A 21391-nucleotide genomic window follows, 5' to 3' on the forward strand; every position below is an offset into this window, starting at 1 on the left:
TTTCCAAAATTTTAGTGAGAACTTTTTTTACATTTTATTTGTCGAACATACACCCCTTGAGGACCAATTTTTTTGTTTTAATAAATCTTAGTGAATCAAACGATTTTTGAGAAATAATGTTACGCTGTTCCTCTTGCTGTTATCATAGTTCGAGGCCAAATGGTTTGAGATATTGATTGGGCGGTGGTAGCTAAAATCCTGAATGCCAACTTCCCGAAAAGAAAAATTCCGTAGAGACAAAAACTCGAATATGTTGAATGATATCCCGAAAGTCAAAATCCCACAGAGATAAAACATCGAATGGGTCGAAATCCCGAAAGCTAAAATCCTGAAAGGTCAAAATCCCGAAGAGGCAAAATTTCGAATGAGTCGAAATCCAGATTAGGTCGGGATTTCCCGGGGCCAGAATCCCGAAAACCAAAATGTTGAAAAGCCAAAATCCTGAAAAGCCAAAATCCTGAAAAGCCAAAATCCTGAAAAGACAAAAACTTGAAAAGTCAAGATCCCGAAAGCCACAATTCCAAAAGTCAAAGGATGCGGTCGTGGGAGTAGCTGTGATGCTTTTAAGAAATCAGGATTTTGATTTTCGGGTTTATTGGCATTCGGGATTTTGGTTTTTGATATTTTGGCTTTCGGGATTTTGGCTTTCGAGATATTGGCATTCAAGATTTTGACTGATACTCCGATTTGGCTTTTCAGAAAACCCTCCTCCCCATAAGTTACTAAAGTGCCATTAGTATAAAAATTAATTTTCTCCATTTTCTCTATGTATTGATTTAAAAACGCGAGGTAGCTTTTGTTAACAATTTTAATTCATGACAGTAATTCCATGTAAATTATGAAGTAAATTTATCAAATACTATTTATTTTTTAAATATTTAATAATTTTTTTAGATAAGAAAAAGTCCCAGTCTCTTACATATTTTTGCTTCATATTGTATTCAATCTCACAAATGCAAAATAAAATGGAGAAAGAAAGCTCTCGCTCAAGAGCTGATGCTCTTACTAATTGCATTATGAGATCTTCAAATTTTGTAAATATATGTACATTTCAAAAGCAATATTGCAATAAAAACACTACTTTATGATCACTATATGCCCCGTTTGTGTGTCTTGTTACTTGACTATAAAAGAGTTCAGTTGCCTCTCGGCTTAAGTCGTAGGGTTAATGCAAGCATTTTGCAAAGCTAGAACGGTTTGCATATTTTGCTTTTGTTTTTTTTTTTTAAGTAAACTTGAACCATCTTGACTCGAACACAATCTATAAATGAAAGCAAAACAAGCTGCATATTGAATTTCTGGGCTTTTTTTCACGAATTTAGGGTTTTTTTCCGAATTCAATATTGAACCTACTAAAAAGAAGTCTCCTAAGTATTTGTACATAATAAGCTTTTGGAAAGAAAAAGTTCACTGTGTCAACATTTATTAATTTTCTCTTGCCGAGTTTTTGCAATATATTTACAATATTCGAGAACTATCTTTTTTAAATGTTTATATCCAAATTCAAATTTTCATTTTCAATGTCCAAATGTACTCAAAAAATAATCAATAGTTGTTTTTGTTATCAATAAAAAATCACATACGTTTCTGTAATAGTAGATGAGCGATAAGACTTTTCTCATAAATTAATTAATTAATTAATTAAATAAAACTTTTGCTATATTGATTGAGAGTCGTCATGAAAATGAATAACAAAAAGACTTTTATAAAATAAATCAAAATACCTCTTTGAAATTTGTCGCACTTTGACTGCTGATGTCTTCTGGTGCATCTGATGCATCTTTTGTTGATGGTGCTTCGTCCTTGGATGTGGCCGTGTCGGGTGCATCAGAAGCAGTTGTAGTTGATGGTCCGGTGTCATTTCCCAGTTCGTAGATATTGATCATATGAGCTGTTTGAGCATGTACCATCAAGTCCCAGGGATTGGAGAATGGATCCTTGCAAACAACACAGAGGAGCCGTGCTGTGGGCAGTGGATTTACTGGATCAAAGAAAGCATTCCATTTGACACTATGTGTGAACATTTTCTATGGGAATCACTTACGGTAGTTGCTAAAATTCCTATCTGACGATATCTGGTGACATTTGCATGTGAATCTGAGTTTGCAGTAGGTTCTCTTGTGGTCCAACAAATCACTGAGATTGCTGAAACTCTCTCGACAATTGCCACAGATGAGTGTGTCGGGATTGCCTTTGAGGACAAAATAGTTAATTACTCCTATGGCTTGAGTCCCACATAACATATGCCCCATATTGTTTCTGCAAATTCATTGCCAAAAAAAAACTTTTTCCCTCAACAATCCAATTCACCACAATTCCCATCATGTGACGCCCCCCGTAGTGTTGAGTTTTGAGGAAGAAATAAGTGAGATGCTGAAGTCATTAAATTATGCTGTGTTAACATCAAGTCAAGTTTAAGGGTTGAAATGAGATTATTCAATAATACATACATCATGTAACCATAATGTAAATTAAATATGAGTGGAATAATATAAGATACTGGTTGAGATTGTGTGATTAGCAAATGTGGGAAACCATACCATTGTGGTATGGGAGATGGAATTTCATGAAAATTCGAGGGGATGACGATACAAAGTAGAACTTTGGAAGTAACGGAAAAGAGTATGGGGTGCAGGAGTACGGACTCCCCGGGGAAAACCATTAAGTGAAACTCTTTAGCAATCTCTCAATCCAATCCGGAAATTGTGTGAAAATTCTCTCAATTTAGGAACTTCCTAAAACTAAAGTAGGTACTAGATTGAAAATCTCGATTTAGTAAGGGGGTTACGCTTAGAAATTAGATGACCTGGTAGATATTCTGCTTTCTAATTTGGATTATACAAAAGGCTTTTCATGTTTATAATTTGAATACCCAATATAGGGACGAGTAGTTCTATTTGGTAAAATATTATTGGACTTTGAATATTGTGGTTTTATTGCAATGATTACAGTCTGTAAATTTTCTGATCATACACTTAGATATTAATGATCTTTCCTAGATAAATCAATTTAAACAAGAAACTTTTATAGTAGAACAGCTTAATGGAGAACTTGTTCCAACACTAAGAAAAAAAGAGGCTAAGATTAACTTTTTTTTAGTCATAACTTTAACACTTTTCGGGTTTAAAAATATATCAACATTTTTTAATGTTAATTTTACAACTTTTGATTGTAAAATCAACATGAAAAAAAGGGTTATTTTAACCCATAATAAAAGGGTAATATTTACACCGATTTCGGATCAATACTGCAGGGTAAAATTAACATTTCCGGAATGTTATTTTGACTTTTTCGGATTTCTCTCAGTGAACTTTTCCATATTAATACGAGTAGATTTTCGATTTATTTGGACCGGAAAGAAATAAATATTAAAAATGCAATATTAATAGTAGCGTTCGTACACTGAGAGAAATCCGAAAAAGTTAAAATAACATTCCGGAAATGTTAATTTTACCCTGCAGTATTGATCCAAAATCGGTGTAAATATTACCCTTTTTAGGTGTATTAGTGGTTAAAGATACCTTTTTCATGTTAATTTTAGCCTTAATAAGGTGTAAAATTAACATTAAAAAATGTTGATATATTTTTACACCAGAAAAGTGTTAAAGTTATGACGAAAAAAAGTTAATCGTAGCCTCTTTTTTCTCAGTGTAAGGATCTTTTCCCTACGACAATCCAATATGAACTAACTCTCATTATTAATCCTCCTCTACGATACCCCTCCCGAAGGGGTAACTCACAGACTAACAACATGAATGCTTTGAACAACTTGAACGTGTCTGACATAGCCCTACTTGTCCCTATAGGCTCTACATTGAACCTGTAGTTTTATGCAATATATAAGCACTTAAATGGAGGTTTCGCTTAATTCTCCCTTGTGCTTGAGGGTGTAGTTAGGACGTTGTAAAAGGGAGTAAAATTTATATCACTCGATACTCACTGTAAACTTTGAATGTTTCGAACAATTGCTGACCGTTGACGAGATGCTGCGAAGCATGCGATTGGGGGTCTCCTCCGTTCCCATTCACGACACCATCGGCTGCTCCATTGTGCCCATTTGCATTATTATGGCTGCCGTTGGGGAGTGGACTTGTCGGCAGAGTCATCTGCTGTTGCTGATTCTGTGGTGACGGCTGAATACTCAATAGATTCACTTTCCCATTTATTTGCTGGACACTGACAGTCAGCCGATTCTGCTGCAGTTGCAGTTGTTGCTGCTGTGGTCCCATTAATCGTTGACGCTTGATCGGGCGTGGAGCATTTGTGGGCAGGAGCGTAGATGCACAGTAGCTGGAAATGAGAAGATGGAGCCATTTAGTTCGAGGGATTCCACTGGGTATGAACACAACCATCTCTCCAGACAACGTAAAATGTGGTGAGACTCTTTGGTGACACGAATGGCGAGGAAAAAAAAGTCACCATACTCCCAAGGATAAAATTGTCCTAATGACATCATCTGGTTGTGACATCCTCAGTGACGGGTATGTGGGTTTTGGAATTGAGTATGAGGAGATGGAGTGCCAAAGGACAAAGACTACCATCGTCTAATGAGGGAGAATAACACGACGATTCTGCAACATGGATCACCCAATTGTCACACTGGTGTCGACATTGTGGGTCATTTTTTAAGCACCACCACGCTCCAACACAAAGTGAAGCGTGATGGAGCGTCTTCCGGGGATGATGAGGGAACTGCTGCCATCCTTCAGTGTGTCTGATGTGGACACTTTACGAATGACTCTGTGTAATGAGGCATCATCCCTTTAATCAAAGGAATTTCCTGTCTTCCTCCTTGCCAGTTTCTCGCACAGCACACAAAGTGGCAAGAATTTAACAATCTCTTGATTAATTCTCTCATGCACTTTCACCTCCAAATAGAACCAAGAATATAACAGCGCGAAAGGAGGTTAATTGTGGCACTCGAAATGAATTGTTCTGCATGGTTTCAATTTAGGTTATAGTGCGCTGATTTTCATTCTTTACCTTTGCCCTTTAATTCTCCACAATTCACAAGGAAAAATTTATCAAAGTGAATTTTACAGAATTACCCTCAAGGCAACAGCAGATTAGCCAGAATTTTGATAAAAATGATCAGAGAAAATTAAATGTGGTAGCTTCAAAATTAAGAGCTTCATATTTATTCAGAGGTAATAAAATATATTCTTGATAAATGAAGAATTAAAAATTATGAGTCATCTTGATTAAAATACAGTTTAAACACTGAGAGAAATCCGAAAAAGTCAAAATAACATTCCGGAAATGTTAATTTTACACTGCAGTATTGATCCGAAATCGGTGTAAATATTACCATTTTTGGGTGTATTATGGGTTGAAGTTACCCTTTTTTCATGTTGATTTTACCCTCAAAAGGTGTAAAATTAACATTAAAAACTGTTGACAAAGGGGAGATATTAGCTTGGAAGTGGTGTACACTGTACACTGAGGTGGAAGTACTGCGGAAGTGAAAGTCTCAAAAATGAAATGATTTTTGCGCTTTTCATTTAATTACAGTAGAAAAAATGTTTGTGAGCATGCAACGCAATTAAAGATTGTCCTGAGGGTTAAATTAATGTTGTTTTTTATCGCAATTGTCTTAAATTTATCATCAAAATTATCGTTAAAAAAATCAAATATCATTCAACTACTCCCTTTGTTCCAATGGATGAAACTTTATTGAATGCCTCACAAATATTTAAATTTCAAATTACATTTTCAGTTGGAATAGTGTAGTAGTAGTCGATTCTTTCGGATGATTTAGCTCCGTAAATTATTTTACCTAATTGAGTAATTTTTTTTCATAAACATAATTAATACAAGTCTCAATTGATCCTAAAAATTGTCCTCGAAAGATATATTAATACCATTTTTTAAGGAAAAGAACCGTTTTTCTTGAAGATAGATCGAAAGGTAGTTTTTTTTACAGCTTTTAGGAGGGTTATATGTTTTTGTACCTTGTAAGTATTCGATAGAAATTGGAAGAAATGCTGATCGGAAGGATCAATTAATGAAGATTATTCTAGGTGTTGAAAACTTTCCCACTACAACCCCTTTGGCACTTTGACAACGTCGTTTGTAAGGCACGCAATTTGACGTCATTGTCTTCAAAAATTATGCTTTTTCTTTTACCCAAAAACTGACTTTAAAAAAAATACTCATCGAAATTAACAAAATGCTCACAGTTCTTCTCTTCTATGATTGTTTCGTCGAGTTTAGGTAGCCTAAACAGATTGGTTATGTGGTCGTGGCCTAAACAGGTCCACAACTCCGCATGAACAACTTTTCCAGATTTATTATAAAAATCAAGCATCCAAGAGAAATTATTAAAATTGAGATTCTGTTTTCAGTTGAATTAAAATGCAATTGCGATATTGAATAAAGTCACGAATAATAATCCAGATGTTGAAGAAAATTCACATTAGATTTTAGTCGTTTCTTTTAAATTCAAACACCGGAAAGTGTCTGGAAGTGCTTGGAAGTGCAGAAGGGCTGGAAATCACCTATGACACTTGCGGAAGTGTGGGAGTCTTTGACGTTTTCCATATAAATTCAGGAAGTGCTGGAAGTGGTGTACACTATTTTTCGACTAATATCTCCCCCTTGACTGTTGATATATTTTTACACCCGAAAAGTGTTAAAGTTATGATGAAAAAAAGTTAATCATAGCCTCTTTTTTTCTCAGTGAAATGGTTTGTGATCAATTTTGCTTTATTTACTGACCAAAAAATGTGAAAAACAAAAGAAATTCACATTAATCGCAGGCATGAACGTTCGAAGAGAGAGTACTTTCCCCTATTATTTTACAACTAATAATCATATAATTTGAAAAGTGGAAAACAAAATTACACATCCCAAATTATATTTAAGAAAAGCCCCACTGTTCTTACAACAAAATATTTCTTGTATGTGAGGAAGATCGATTCAGAAAATTAAAGTATAATTACTCTGTCAGGAAATTGGACACCCGCAAAATGTTTGCATCCCCGAGTTTAAGCATAATTCCTGCGTTACCAATGTACATATTATAAAAGCATATGCATGTGCATTGTGCATGTTAACCAGAGGTTATTTAATTTTATTCCAATACACTTATTAATCCATCGAAAACACTGTGTCCGAAAATTCAATAGAAAATGTTGCAGAAATATCTATAATGGATAATTTTGCACTTGAATACGTATTTATGATAATGATCCAGTTGTACTAGAGCCCACCCTTCCTTGGTTCAAAAGTTGTACGGAGAGAAAAAGATGTGTAATGGGGTTAACATTGTGTATTGAAAGGAAATTAACTAAAATTCATCAGGAAAATGGATAAAGTTTTAATTTAATGTTGAGGCCTCCTCGATAGCACGATATGAAATATAGTCTCGAATGAATTTTCAAAGCTTCCCACCCCCCTCAAAGCTTTTTGCTACATGGAGCTTCTGTTTCTGTAATTAGCCGCATAACATATTTTACCGTAGGTTGTATAATGGAAAATTTATTTCCGTTTATTTACATAATGATATTGTTTGACTAACTTGGCATTTTGTACACCGTAGTGTTTTGCTGGCGAAGTGAGAGAGGCCAAATGATTATGGCAAGTTAGACTCATAAATATTAAATAGGGGTCTCACAACTTTCACCACCCCACCTTCTTGCCTCATCCACTTTCCTGATCACCGCCCCAGAAGAGTGGGTTCAGGTTCCCCTATACCGCAGCCAAATGGGAGTCACTTGAAGCGGAAGTTTTGCCTGATCTGATGGGGTGCAAAAAAAAATGTAAGCGGAAGTCAATTTTTGTCTAAAGAAAAACTTTCCAACCACACTTTTTTTCTCGCACTTCTGAGATGTTGGCTATCGGTATTCCCTGACTTGTTTACTTTCTTTTTGCTACTTCATCCCTTCTAGTCTGTTTTTCTCAGTTATTCTGGAACTGAAAGTTGCGCTAAATAAAATTGACACGGTCGCTTAAGGCTCATTCCATGCATATTAAAATATTTCGTGACGAATTTGAATTTCATCGTGCCACACTTTTTTCCCTCCTGTTGTGTCTTTTTCAACTCAAATTGGATGACAAACTGATTTTCATCACTGTTTTTTTTCTTTTCCAGCAATCCCTCCAAGTCATTCAACATTTCTTTTTTACCTTTTCCTACCGCCGAGTCAATTAAAATTTACTAAATGGTAACAGGGGAGGAATTTTCTTCTGTATAGAAAAGTTTTAGTTTGAATTGAAGGAGTTAATTTGAATAAATAATTAGTAGTTCGTTTGCCGTCCTGTTTACGGTTTTTCTTGAGTCACAATATGTTATGAGGACATAATGGGGACATTTTTTTTGAATAATTTTGTGTTGAAATAGGTTTTATTAATAGGTCTTAATGTTGTTATACATAGAGTTTGCAAATTAGGAAGAAAATATTTATATAATTAAGACTAGAGCTGAAGCAGAATTTGCAAAATAGCGAAAAAGATTATTCGATTTAATGGCAGTAGGGTGGAGTCTACACTTATGGATGTCATACACTTATGAACAGCGTGCAAAAATCTTAAGTTCTTACCGAAAAAAAGATTTCAAAAAGTCATAAAATTATTAGTTTATGATGTGATTAACAAATTTTGTAATATTTCCAAATCTGTTTTAGGTAATAACTTAAGATTTTTGCAAGCTGTCCACGAGTGCATAACATCCATAAGTGTAGAATCCACCCTAATAATCTAGTATAAGCTTACAGGAGCTTTGATACATTTATTGTAAATTAATGTTGAGTACAAATTTGACAAATTTAACTAGAATTCCTTCAGTTGATGATAAAAGAGAAATAAATTATTATTATTATTATATTGATTTGATTTTGTTATTTAAATCTTAATGTAAAGTCTAAATAAAAAAACATACTTCAACCTATTAATTTTAAATAAATATTTATAATAAAAATTTCCATAATAAAAATATTAATACATTTAAAAAGAAATGGTAAGGTAAGTCTCCAAATAGACTGTGAGAGATAGGACAACTTTAGGCAGTTGAAGTTTTTTCCTAATGACTTATTTGTGAAATCTTTATGAACTATCCAATTGAAGTGAATATGTACCATCGTTGCGGGTTGCGGGTGACTTTGCACTCTACTGTCCGTAAGACTTCTTTAAATTGTAGCACTTATTGATGGTCTTCGCCGATTCGGTCTACCATGTCAAAGTATATAGAGATATGTCATGTACCATGGTACAAGGATCTTCAAAATGATACTTGGAGTATCAGTAATATGCAATAAAATGCAAATATAGGGTAAGTGTGCCAAATTCCGGCCAGCTTGCAATTTCGGCCACCTTTTTTGTTCCTCGAATTTCCATAAACTTTTAGATTTTACACACTCTAGTAGAGATTATACAAAGCAAAAGAATAACAAAAAATGTAGCTTCGACAAACGAGATGACGAAAAAAAAGACATTGGAAGAATTCCCGAAGGGCAAGGATCTATGAGAATGAAGGTGGCCGAAATAGGGCACCAAAGCTATATCTTTATTTTTATTCACTTTTAAAATGTATTAAGAATGATTTTAGAGTAAATAAAGACGGTAAACTCTTTACAAGGTTCCATGTAACACTCTTTAAGAAGAAAAAATAAAAAAAAATAATTTGTACTTAAAATATTCCATTTCAAACTTGAGACTTTGGCGCTTGCATGCAACCATTCCGAAGTTTGGCACACTTACCCTATTGGTATTTTTCCGAAAAAACGGTTCTGTGAAAAAGTTATTTGAAGGTCTAATTCCAAAAGTGGATACATTTCTCTAAATCTATTCCAAATTTATCTGGCTAGAAAAATCCATTTCGATTTTGTTAATTTTTTTTATTTAATTGTTATATAACGGTCAATCTAAAGCTTTATTAGAAAAGTACTTGAATAAAAATCATCCAATTATATGGGGTCTTGAGATAAAATGCCCGAGATCTACAAGATGGTGTGATCGCCATTTTGATTTTACGTTTCTGTTTGCGATTTTAAATTACTGTCAAAACCTAAAATTCGACCGATTGACCTCAAGTTTTCGTATGTTATAGCTGATGTCAAGACCTTTTCAGAACATATTTATAATCCGACCTAGGTCAAGGGATTTTCTGGATACAGGGGCTACATATTTAAAATTTTGGCACTCTCATGAATTCAGAACTACGAGGCGCTTCCTTTATTGAAACCATCACAAAATGACAGGTTAGGTGATGGGTCTAACAAACAAAGAATACGAGCACTGAGAGAAATCAGAAAAAGTTAAAATAACATTCCGGAAATGTTTATTTTACCCTGCAGTATTGATCCAAAATCGGTGTAAACATTACCCTTTTTAGGTGTATTGGGGGTTAAAGTTACCCTTTTTCATGTTAATTTTACCCTTAAACATTTGTAAAGTTCACATTAAAAAATGTTGATATATTTTTACAGCTAAAAAGTATTAAAATTAAGAGGAAAAAAGTTAATCGTACCCCCATTTTTTTCTCAGTCAGTATATCAATTACTTAGCTATTTTTTCTTAGGTGTTGACTATTTGAGATGAAAGTCAGAGATCTACAGATCTAAGGATTAGACTAGAATTGGCTTATAGAGGAAGACTTTCATGATTTGCACAACACACTAGGTCCAAACGCTTCATATTTTCTGCCTTATCTATAGCAATATATTTTAATAGTTAGTTTTAAGTCACATATTTTCTGATAGAAATAGATTACAGTCATTAAAAGAATTACGGAAAGAATATGAAGTGATCGAAATTAGAGTGGGTGCAATGCCTGAAAACCTTCCCCTGCAGCCTTCAGACATTAGATTTAGCCGTAAGGCTTAAATTGTCTAATCATTTATCAGTAAAGGTGTTTGGGAAGATTTGACTTAGAATATTAAAGACAAATATTTCATTACATTAAAAAAAAAACACAAAAATTGTATGCTATTTATTATTTCAGAACTTTCAGGAAGTGAGATAAACCTCCAGGTTTGAAGTCCGTGTTAGCATAATAATAATAATAATATAATAATGCTGACACAACATTCCATGAAGGAACTAGGCCTTCCCGCAAGGGATTTCTAAACATGCATTATTATTTTTTCTTGTATGGGATGAGGTTGTCAGTCCCATGCCCGTGGAATCAAGTGCAGTGAAGCTCACTGGATGCAATCCGAATACCTTTAACGCCAGAAAAATTCCTGGTGACCTAAAGGAGATTCGAACCCGGGACATTTGCATCATAGAGCGAGTGCTCTACAACTTGACCCATTTAGTGCCCATGGATAACAGGTAGCCCTTTTTTAAAAAAAAAAGAATGATGATTGTTAGCATAATTACACTAAAATCGAGATAATTATTCAACTACATTTCCATTAATTTCCCACTAGGCCCTCTCTTGGACTAGGCTGTATGTCTGTCAAGGCTTTTATGGCCGAAATAGACCAGGGCTGATTCTCAAGAACATTTAGCATGCACAATTTGGCAGTAAGGGTTTATTCTAAACTGCCATGCACTGAGGGCTTACGATTTTATCAATTAGAGGTCCTTAGCATAAATCTTCTTTACTGACAAGTTTTATAGGCTAAATATTTTTGAAGATTAGCCTTACCGTGGTATCACACTAGAGAATTTCACATTAAAATGTTAATGTAATTGACATTAATTGTTGCTGATATGTGTCCTAATGTGCAACAACCCACGTTCCATCGTGATATTGAGCAATTCTAGCAATGTGTCCTGACTAAATCAGCGATTTCGAGAGGTTCATGAAGTTTTAATGAGCAACTTTTTACTTTAACTTCAATGTGAAATTCTCTACTGTGATAACTCCCTTACTGCGTTATCACACTTTCACATTAAAATTTTAATATGATTCACATTAATTGTCGCTGGTGAGAGTTCAAATGTGTAATTTGTGTGTTTCAATCATTTTATATTCAAAATTTGATCTATTAGTTGATAAAAAGGTAGACTTGACCCGCAAAATTTGATATAAATTGATTTATACCATAATGCGAAAAATTAATGCGATTTTCTCTTTAATTTTTTAATGTGAAAAAAAAATTATGCCTTAGGTAAATTTAAACTTATTTTTACAGGCCAAGTCCACTTATTTATCAATAAATAGAAAAAACCCCAAATATTAAGTGACTCAAAGACACAAATAACATATTTAGACGCTCACAAGCGACAAATAATGTGAATCACATTAAAATTTTAATGTGCAAGTGTGATAACGCCGTTAAGCTTATAGATGGCTTAAAGTATGTAGTTATAATCAAAATAATGATTTGACTAAATTTCCTTCAGTTTCCCAGAACTAAGCCGTTTCTCGGCTTAAGTCCTAAATGTATCTATAGGTATCCTACAGCATCCATCGCAATTTTCAAAATGATAATGACCTCTAGATCATAAATTGTACATGCTCAACTTCAAACATAGAAGGTTTATTATGAAAATTTTACTACCGTAAAAAAACTTATAATCATAGTTGAAAAAATATCTTAATTTTTAAACTGAATTGCCTGAAAACAATAATAATTTATTTAATTTAAACTCCATACAGCTTTCATAGATATTTCAGATTGCGCAGAATTTCCATTAGAAAAGAATGTTTTGAATAAACTATTTTCTTCCTATTCATGGTACGTTGTACAACAAAAGAAAATGGGCCGTTTCACTGTTGCTGGATTTGTCCTCAGAGAAGAATATTGGAGTTAAATTCTACTGTATAATGAAATGAAAATCGACCAAACAGAAAGTATAAAGTTGAACGATAATCTTTCTCAGTCTTTTAGTTAAAAAGTAAAAACTTTTCCAATTAAATGCTATGAGAACATTTATACAATTTCGTGTTTTCCATCGTGTTTGTTACAATAAAATTCTCTCTCGTTCTCATCGTACTTTTGCCCAGGCTATGAGAATCCTATCGTCTTGTTTTCCACCCCGACATTGTACGTACACATTTTCTTACACACATTCTCTAATGGATTGGAGTGAATTTTGTATAATCCGGTACGGTAGGGGGCAAAATGAAAATGAAACATTTTCTATTTTTAATATGCAAACAAATTTATTATTACAAAATCCATTTGGTAGTGCTTTAGAGTTGAAAACTACGAAAAAAAGAAGGTAACTGAGTCTTCTTACAGTTGCCGTCTTTGCAGCCAACCCCCAAACCCCAACCCATGCTAAGTATAATATTTTTGGTGTACACCACATGGCTTTAGCATTTTGTGCTCGAGGTTGAACGAAGTGGGATTAGTTTGGGGGTGAGTTCATGGTAAGGCATGTGTACACCAAACTCCCCGTGTAAACAAATCGTGAAACTATTAAATCGGTGTATTAAACTATGTGCAGAACACGCGAACGTGATCATGATTCATCTACCGTATTGTACTTTTATGTACAGAGTCATTATATATGTAGCTTGAGAGAATATTTTACCCTCCGCAGAATTTACTCAACAGCACCAACAATTTTCACATGAACAAGGAGATAGTCCTAAGTAAACTGTCAGGTTAATTCTATTCCATAATGCCAAATGAGATTTAATCAAATTTTAATGCTGCTTGGTAAATGATGGATTTTCGCTTTAAGGATACGGACTAATTTATCGGTGAGAGAAGCATCAGATTAAATAAGAATAGGTTTCTCTTTCAAAAGAGTATGCAGTCGCTTTTGGGATAAGATGTTTTGCCTTATAGCAGTATTGCACTCAAGATAGGGAAATATTAAAAAAAAAAACCTATAGATAGTCCGCAATACTATACGTATGCAGATATAGATATAAGGGAAAATGAAAATTTCTTCAAAAGGATATAAAAATGTAAAAACTATTGCACCATTGGCAATTGAATGTTCAAGAATTCTCTTTTCTTCTGTTTGAGTGTTAAGTCTACCGAGTTTACCCATACTACCCTTTATTCCCAACTGTGCATAACCCACCAAACAAGTTTTCTACAAAAATGTATTCATGCCGAAGATTCCTATTCTGGTTTATGCCTTATTCCACAATTTTCAATAAAGGCTGATAAAATATTTTATTAAAGACTATCATTTTGTAAAATCGTCTAAAGATAGACTGAGTAAAACCTTTAAGAAACGTTTTTTTTAAGGGTTCACAAAATCCAATGAGCACACTATTAGTGTAATGCCCTAGACACACTTAAGACTTAAGCCGAGAGATGACTTAGTGGAAAATGATGGAAATGAAGTTTAACCATTATGTTGAATATAACTACGCTAAGACGTCTCTCGACTAATCCTCGAAAATAAACCCTATAGCCCTTAATTTCTATATCACTAACATGTTTATAAGAGTTTTAAGCCCTAGGTAGACTTATGTGCTAGACACAACTACGACTTAAGTATACATTCCCATCAATTTCTCACTAAGCCGTCTTTTGAGTTAATCCGTAAGTTTGTCTATGACATTTCGGCTTAAATCGAAAGACAGCTTAGTGAGAAATTGATGGGAATGTAGTCTAATCATTATTTTGTTTATAATTACGTTAATCCGACGCTTGGCTTTGGCCGTAGGTGTGTCCAGCACATTAAGTCCCAGATAGTTTAAGGGAGTTATCACACTAGCGAATTTCACATTGAAGTTAAAGTGAAAAGTTGCTCATTAAAACTTCATGAACCTCTCGAAATCGCTGATTTAGTCAGGACACATTGCTAGAATTGCTCAATATCACGATGGAACGTGGATTGTTGCACATTAGGACACATATCAGCAACAATTAATGTCAATTACATTAACATTTTAATGTGAAATTCTCTAGTGTGATACCACGGTAAGTCGCAAATGTCTCTATGGCCGGTTTCAGACCTGAGACTAATGCCAGTTCCTCGCTAAGATGACTTTGTTGGTGACTGAGAATGAGCCAGAAATCTTTTGAGACCTAAATTGAGACTTATTGCTTAGATTCTGACAACATAGAAATCTAGCGGGCTGTGAAATGGCATTTTCCGAAAATATAAACAAAGTGTGTTCCCAAACGTTTATGCATAAAATTATTTTTCTCTCGAGTATTGTCGAAAAATACTTTGTGCTCTTTTCGTATATCAGTTTTCGTTCCAAACATCATAAAACACTACCTGAATACGCGTATAATTCTTTTTCCATATCTGTAATTTAATTTTATGTGTAACTGTGCCACTGCAAGGGTGCGTCATCATCGATAATGCCCTACACCCTAGACACACTTACGACTTAAGCCGAGAGACGACTTAATGGAAAATGATGGAAATGAAGTTTAACCGTCATGTCGAATAAAATTACGCTAAGCCGTCTCTCGGCTAATTCTCAGGTCTGTCAAAGCCCTAAGGCACTAACAAAACACTAAACTTTTGATCTAACGAGGATTTATAGCTAAACCTACAAATTATTGGGCTTAGCTACAACCTGACCTTTTCAGGCTATGACTTCAGCGTTAAGTCTCAGCCATAAGTCTCCAGTCTGAAGCCTGTGTAAGGTCGTTGTGAGGTATTTACCTATGACAATAACAGAACACAACTGTGTTATGAACAGACTGTATTGGGCTAAGATCCTCAGTAAAATACCTGGGATAAATAAGAAACACGCCTGATAAATCCCTTTCAATGCAATATCTGGTAGCACAATGTACCTGGAAATAGATAATATACCGTGAGCCTTATCCCGCTCGAACGGCGAAAATCCAACGTCGACGGAATGCACAATTCCTCCAGACCAATTTCCACACGGAAAAACCAATTGAATGGCCCAACTATTACATGCGTTAGCCGTTACGGTTTGAAATGAACGTTCTTGCAGCGCGAAGTTGGCTGAGAGTGTCACCGGATGACCAAATTGTGTGTTTGGGGTTTGTGTGTATGGGTGTTTTTCGTCCCACCTCTTGGGTGATATTGCTTGTCGCCGGGGAAAGTGGAGTCAGTCTGGGATACACTGGGAGTTGGTGCACTTCGGGTAAAAGTTTTTCCTCTACCCACAGTGAAAGAAGTAGAGAGTGAGGTTGTGAGTGGATATTCCGGCACCCACGGCTATCTCTTCTCATCGGTCAGAAACCCTGAGTTCCTACGGAAGGAACTTCGATCGCAGGCTTCACGGTGAGGCCAGTGAAAGACAGAGGAAAGCTGGAACTCCGAAGATCATCCATACCCCACGAGAGGATCAGTAGAGGCTCTGGGATATGCAAGATATCTCATGATAATCGGCAGGGCATCTTGTGCAGCATCCGGAATCCCTTCAGCGGTGAAGAAAGAGAACCCATCCACTTTATCGGGAAGATAGAACCCCAGATTCGCCGGAAGATCGGCAAGGATTGAGAACCACCTTCAAGATAGTCTCCAGAGTCACCCAATTCCATGGAAACACTTAAGTACCCCACTAAATGTTCTTTATGTTGAATAATTTGTCATTGAATTAGATATTTTATATGGGCCAAATCAGATTGTTCCCCTTTTTTTTAAGTTAAATTTGATCGAGGTTGAATGTGGGGGGATTTGTTTAATAATTGAGGGAAAAGAGGGAAATAAATTAAAAGAAGACAAGTAAATTGAAGAGATTTTATTTGGTGGAATCGGGTGGGAGAAAATTCTGCAAGAGGGAGGAGGTGGAATGTTGATTTTCGGTCTTAAATTTGAGAAAATAGTTCCGGAAAAGTAAGTAAGAAGATCCATAAGAGCCGGATTAGATTCTTTTTATAACACAACACTGGGCCAGATTTGACAACAATAGGAATACACAATTCCCAAAGACAATTTCAAACACAGATCCAGAACTCGATGTCTAACTGAAGACGAGAATTTTCTGGATTTCCACAGCACCAAAGAAAAATGCGTCCTTTCACAAAGAATGCTTTATTTCAAGAGAGCTTTTTCACGACAGGGTTGCCAGAAGGGCAGATTTCTAGCAGTCTTGCCTGAAGGGCAGAAATACAAAAATGGCGGTGCCCCAAATGGGACACAGTGGTGAATTTGAACTGACAGTTCTAAAATAAACAAAGAGACTTTCCCACAGTCGTATAAGCCGTATAAATCGAGAGGCTGCTTAGTGGCCATCTTATCGAAATGTAGCCTTACCAATATTTTGAGTATAATTACGTTAAAACGTATCCCGGCTTAAGTCATAGGTGTGTCCAGTACATAAAATGGGGTAATTTGTCATCATTTCTAATTGAGGTCTTTGTGATTTCCTCATTGTCTCAGATGGGCAAAGAGAAAAACAACCATGAAGTGAAAGAAAAATAAGAGAAAAAAAGTTAACAGTAGGGGAAAGTGCTCTCCTTTCGAACGTTCATGCCTTCGAATAATGTGAATTTCTTTTGTTTTTCGAAAGAGATTTACACTAAATTATCACAGAATTATCAACAATTGATGATAACCCATTTAATATTTAATAGAAATGTGTAAGTCTCTTAGGATAACTAAAAGAAAATTTACGAAGTCATGAACGTTCGAAGGGAGAGTACTTTCCCCTACTTCTTCGTGTGCTTTTGTCTATCTAAAGGAGTGAGGAATTCTCAAAATTCCAAATTAGAAATGATTCCAATTACCCCACTTTGCTGGTACCCGTATGTTTAATTTTTTCGATTTTTTTTTAAACTACAGGTTAGGACTATGGACTTTCGGATTTCGGTGATCGCCCCCATAAATCAATATTATGTTTATCTCGTGAGTTCCAGCACTCCGCAAAGCTAAGACGCTTTGCCATCCCTTTCTTTTGAGAGCTACCAAAGGGCTACTTCCCAGACGGATTAATAAAATTTAAAAATCTTTGGACTCAACTCATATCGCCTTACTTAAGAACGTAAGGTAGTGTACCGTCACTTGACCGGAATCCTCGACTCGACCGGTGGGTCAGTTTTTTAATGCTTCATGGTCAATTTCGTCAATTTCTATGAATTTGTCACTGGTTCGTATTATTCATGGAATGATTGACCTAAATGTTAGATCATACGCAATAGCAAATATAAATAAATTGAATAAATAAATCTACCGGTCGAGACGAGGAACCGGTCGAGCGAGGGTACTTTACCTTATTTGTCAAAAATTAAAAAAAAATCTTGTTTAGTTTTTCCGGACTTCGTGATTCAACTAGTAAATAATCCTGCGTGTTAAGCAAAATATTATCCACTCTTTATTGATTTTTAATAGTCATTGTTTATTTTACGACAGGCCTTTAAATTTGTTGAAAGAAATTTCCCCTGATGAATTAACCTGGCTAAGAATCTCAAATGCGTGAAGAGAGAGAATCAAGCATTTAAGATACATTTCGGTGGAGGAAATGTATATATTTTGTGCAAATAAATCTGGAAGAAAATGGTAGTTGGGAGGTATTTGGATGTTTTATCATTAGTCTGCAGCCCCTGGAAAATATTTGCATAACCACTTGCGATGGTTGCCGTCGTGTGTTAATGGTCCCTTGAGAGGATTTTTCCCTTCACATTTATCCAAACTGGATGCTTCTCATCCTCTCTATTTGTACACCGTGATGGCCATTAGCACCTCCGTTAAATACCGCTAATAAATGAAATGAACAGCAAAGGACATTTTATATGCTAACAAGTGAAATATAATCTACAGTGGATATTGAGGGTGGTAAACGTGTTTTGTGGTAGCTTTTTGGGATGCGCGGAAGGAGTTCACTGAAAATCCACACAGTGTGATGACGATTTCCATGCTGATCCCGGAGATGGTTAACTTTTTGGGCTACCCTGGCTTGACAAATGGTGTCTGCTTGAGTGGAGGGTGCAAGGGAGAGTTTGGGGGAGATTTTGTGAGATACATGAGGGTGTGATGATCACAAGGGTGACATGAATATTCATAGCAGATTTTACTCTCGTATAATTTATTTTTTATGCATCACGCACAAATTAATGAATTTTCTCGCTCTTTCTGTTTACACCTAATTTCTCCTCACTCATATATTTTTCCACAAATTTATCCAAGTTTACCCCAACACACAGTGTGGGAAAAATACCTATATTATAGAACTCATTCACTCACCTGTCGTAGTAGTAATCCCTGCAGAGAACACCAACACCAGTGGCAAGGGGAGAAAAATGAGAGAAAAGAATATTAATAAATGAATAATTTTTTTTCATGAATAAAACATGGCAAAGGGTTTATTTGTATGAGCATATTGTGTTAAAATTTATTATCAAATTTAGCGTCAATTGAAACTTTAATGCTCCTATATGATTTCTAATTTAAGTGCCTTTTTATTTTCTTTTTTTTTTGTGGATGTTAAGAGCTTGAAGAAAACATAAGGTTAGCTTGAAAATTCTCAAGCAATAAAATCCTTGGATCCGAAATAAATTTTTACGCGGTAATTTTGGGATATAAAATAATATCTTGGGATTGGAGAGTGGAACACATTCATGTAGGCCCCTGAATATTTGGAAGATTTTTGTCAAAAATTGTTTTTTGACGTATTAATTCCTACAACCTTTTAATTTTGTTTTTGATAAAAAATCGAAAATGTGCTCTCAATATTTCCGCGATATCCGCCTAAAAATAAAGCAAAATGGTCAGAATAACTCTAGCAATAAATTTTTATCACTAAAATTATTGTTCAATTATAGTTTACGATTTAAAAAAAATTAAAATATTTTCAATAAAAAAATCATGCTTAACTGTGGTTCTCGGTCAACATTCCTAAAACTAAAATTCCGAACGACAAATTCCCGATTGGGTCAAAATCTCGAACGCCAAAATCTCGAAAGCAAAAATTCCGAAAAGCCAAAATCCCGAAAGCTAAAATCTTGAAAGCCAAGATCCCAAATTCTGAAAATTGTTATAGAGACTCCCGCGCTCGCACCCGATTCTGTCGGAAACAAAGGGGAATTTTTTGTGTTTTCGAAAATTATTCTATCCGTATAATTTCGTCGCTTCTTAGAATTGCGGCTATTTCGGATTTTGGCGCTCGGAATTCAGGCTTTTCAAGATTTTGGCTTTCGGGATTTTGCTTTTTTCGGGATTTCGACCCATTCGAGATCTTGTCTCTTCGGGTTTTAGCTTTTGGAATTTTGGCCGGCATCGATAACTATCTCCATATCTATTTGTAATAGGGTAAGTGTGCCAAATTCCGGCCAGCTTGCAATTTCGGCCACCTTTTTTGTTCCTCGAATTTCCATAAACTTTTAGATTTTACGTACTCTAGAGATTATACAATGCAAAAGAATAACAAAAAATGTAGCTGCGATAAACGAAATGACGTGAAAAAGACATTGGAAGTATTCCCGAAGAGCAAGGAACTATGAGAATGAAGGTGGCCGAAATAGAGCACCAAAGCTATGCCTATATTTTTATTCATTTTAAAATGTATTAAAAATGATTTTAGAGTAAAAAAAGACGGTAAACTCTTTACAAGGTTCCAAAGAACACTCTTACAAATAAATGAAAAATTGAAAAAAATCAATTTATATTTAAAATATTACATTTCAAACTTGAGACTTTGACATTTGCATGCAACTATGCCGAAATTTGGCACACTTACCCTATAGGGTATTTTTTTCGGACAATCAAGGCAGATTTTCAATCTAATTTTGGTAAGACCAAAGAAATATTTATTGGTACATTAAAAACTCATGTCATCATGACCTATTGGATCCTTATTCTGCAACATTTTGAATACGAAATTTGTACACGTATCATTATAGAAGATCCTATATTAAAGGAAAAAACCGCCCCATTACTTGCATTTCAATAGATACATAAGATAATTTTGAATATTTTGACGAAACTGTCAACAAGTATTCCGTGCCCAAAGCGGTCTTCAGACTGAAGATTAACCCAGTTTCCGAAAGTTTCTAAATCCTAAATAGCAAGCAATTTTATTGCTTTTTGAGAATCTAATAGGTCATTTGCAGTGGTGGCCAAAATAATAGGAGCACCCCTGCAAAAACCATTATTTTTTCTTTTGTATTTTATTTTATTCCAATTTGTTCAAATAATTTTGACGTAGAAATATTCAAATATTTACCTTATGTCGAATACATATTGTTTTGGCCGCAAGAGGTCTCTATTTTTCACAGAATATGTCAATAGTGAAATTCTATTTAAACAATGTAATAGGATCACTTTCATTTAAATAAATGAATGTGACCTATAAATCGAACAAGTGGAACTAAATCTATATTTAGAAACTATAAATGACAATTTTCCTATTTTATTGTCCGAATTGAATTTCAGAATTTATGAATTCTGTGCAATATAGAGAACTCTAGCGGACAAAACCACTTTTATTCTACAATGTTAATAATTTGAAGATTTCTACATCGAGGTTATGGCAACAAGTTGGGAAAGATATAAAAATTAAAACAAAAATAAGCTTTACAAAGTGGTCCTATTATTTTCGCCACCACTGTATCTTTAATAATCCAATCAAGTTATATTTTTTCAAAAAATTGTGATTGATAAA

General features: G+C 34.8%; 1 protein-coding gene across 4 annotated transcripts in view; it reads right to left on the reverse strand.

Moving 5' to 3' along the window:
- Positions 1 to 21391, reverse strand: part of LOC129800366 (uncharacterized) — a 96197-nt gene that overhangs the window by 12832 nt on the left and 61974 nt on the right. For 2 of the 4 annotated variants that reach the window (XR_008751617.1, XM_055844701.1), the window contains exons 6-9: positions 18976 to 18993; positions 3941 to 4290; positions 2045 to 2191; positions 1725 to 1981 (exon numbers count right to left, since the gene is read on the reverse strand). Coding sequence is in view for 2 of the 4 variants with exons in the window: in XM_055844701.1 (XP_055700676.1) it covers positions 1725 to 1981; positions 2045 to 2191; positions 3941 to 4290; positions 18976 to 18993 (772 nt within the window). In the remaining 2 variants the exon portion in view is untranslated. The remainder of the gene's footprint in view (positions 1 to 1724; positions 1982 to 2044; positions 2192 to 3940; positions 4291 to 18975; positions 18994 to 21391) is intronic. The other 2 variants (XR_008751618.1, XM_055844702.1) reach the window with 1 other exon arrangement.

Source organism: Phlebotomus papatasi, chromosome 2, assembly GCF_024763615.1.
Source record: "Phlebotomus papatasi isolate M1 chromosome 2, Ppap_2.1, whole genome shotgun sequence".
NCBI lineage: Eukaryota > Metazoa > Arthropoda > Insecta > Diptera > Psychodidae > Phlebotomus > Phlebotomus papatasi.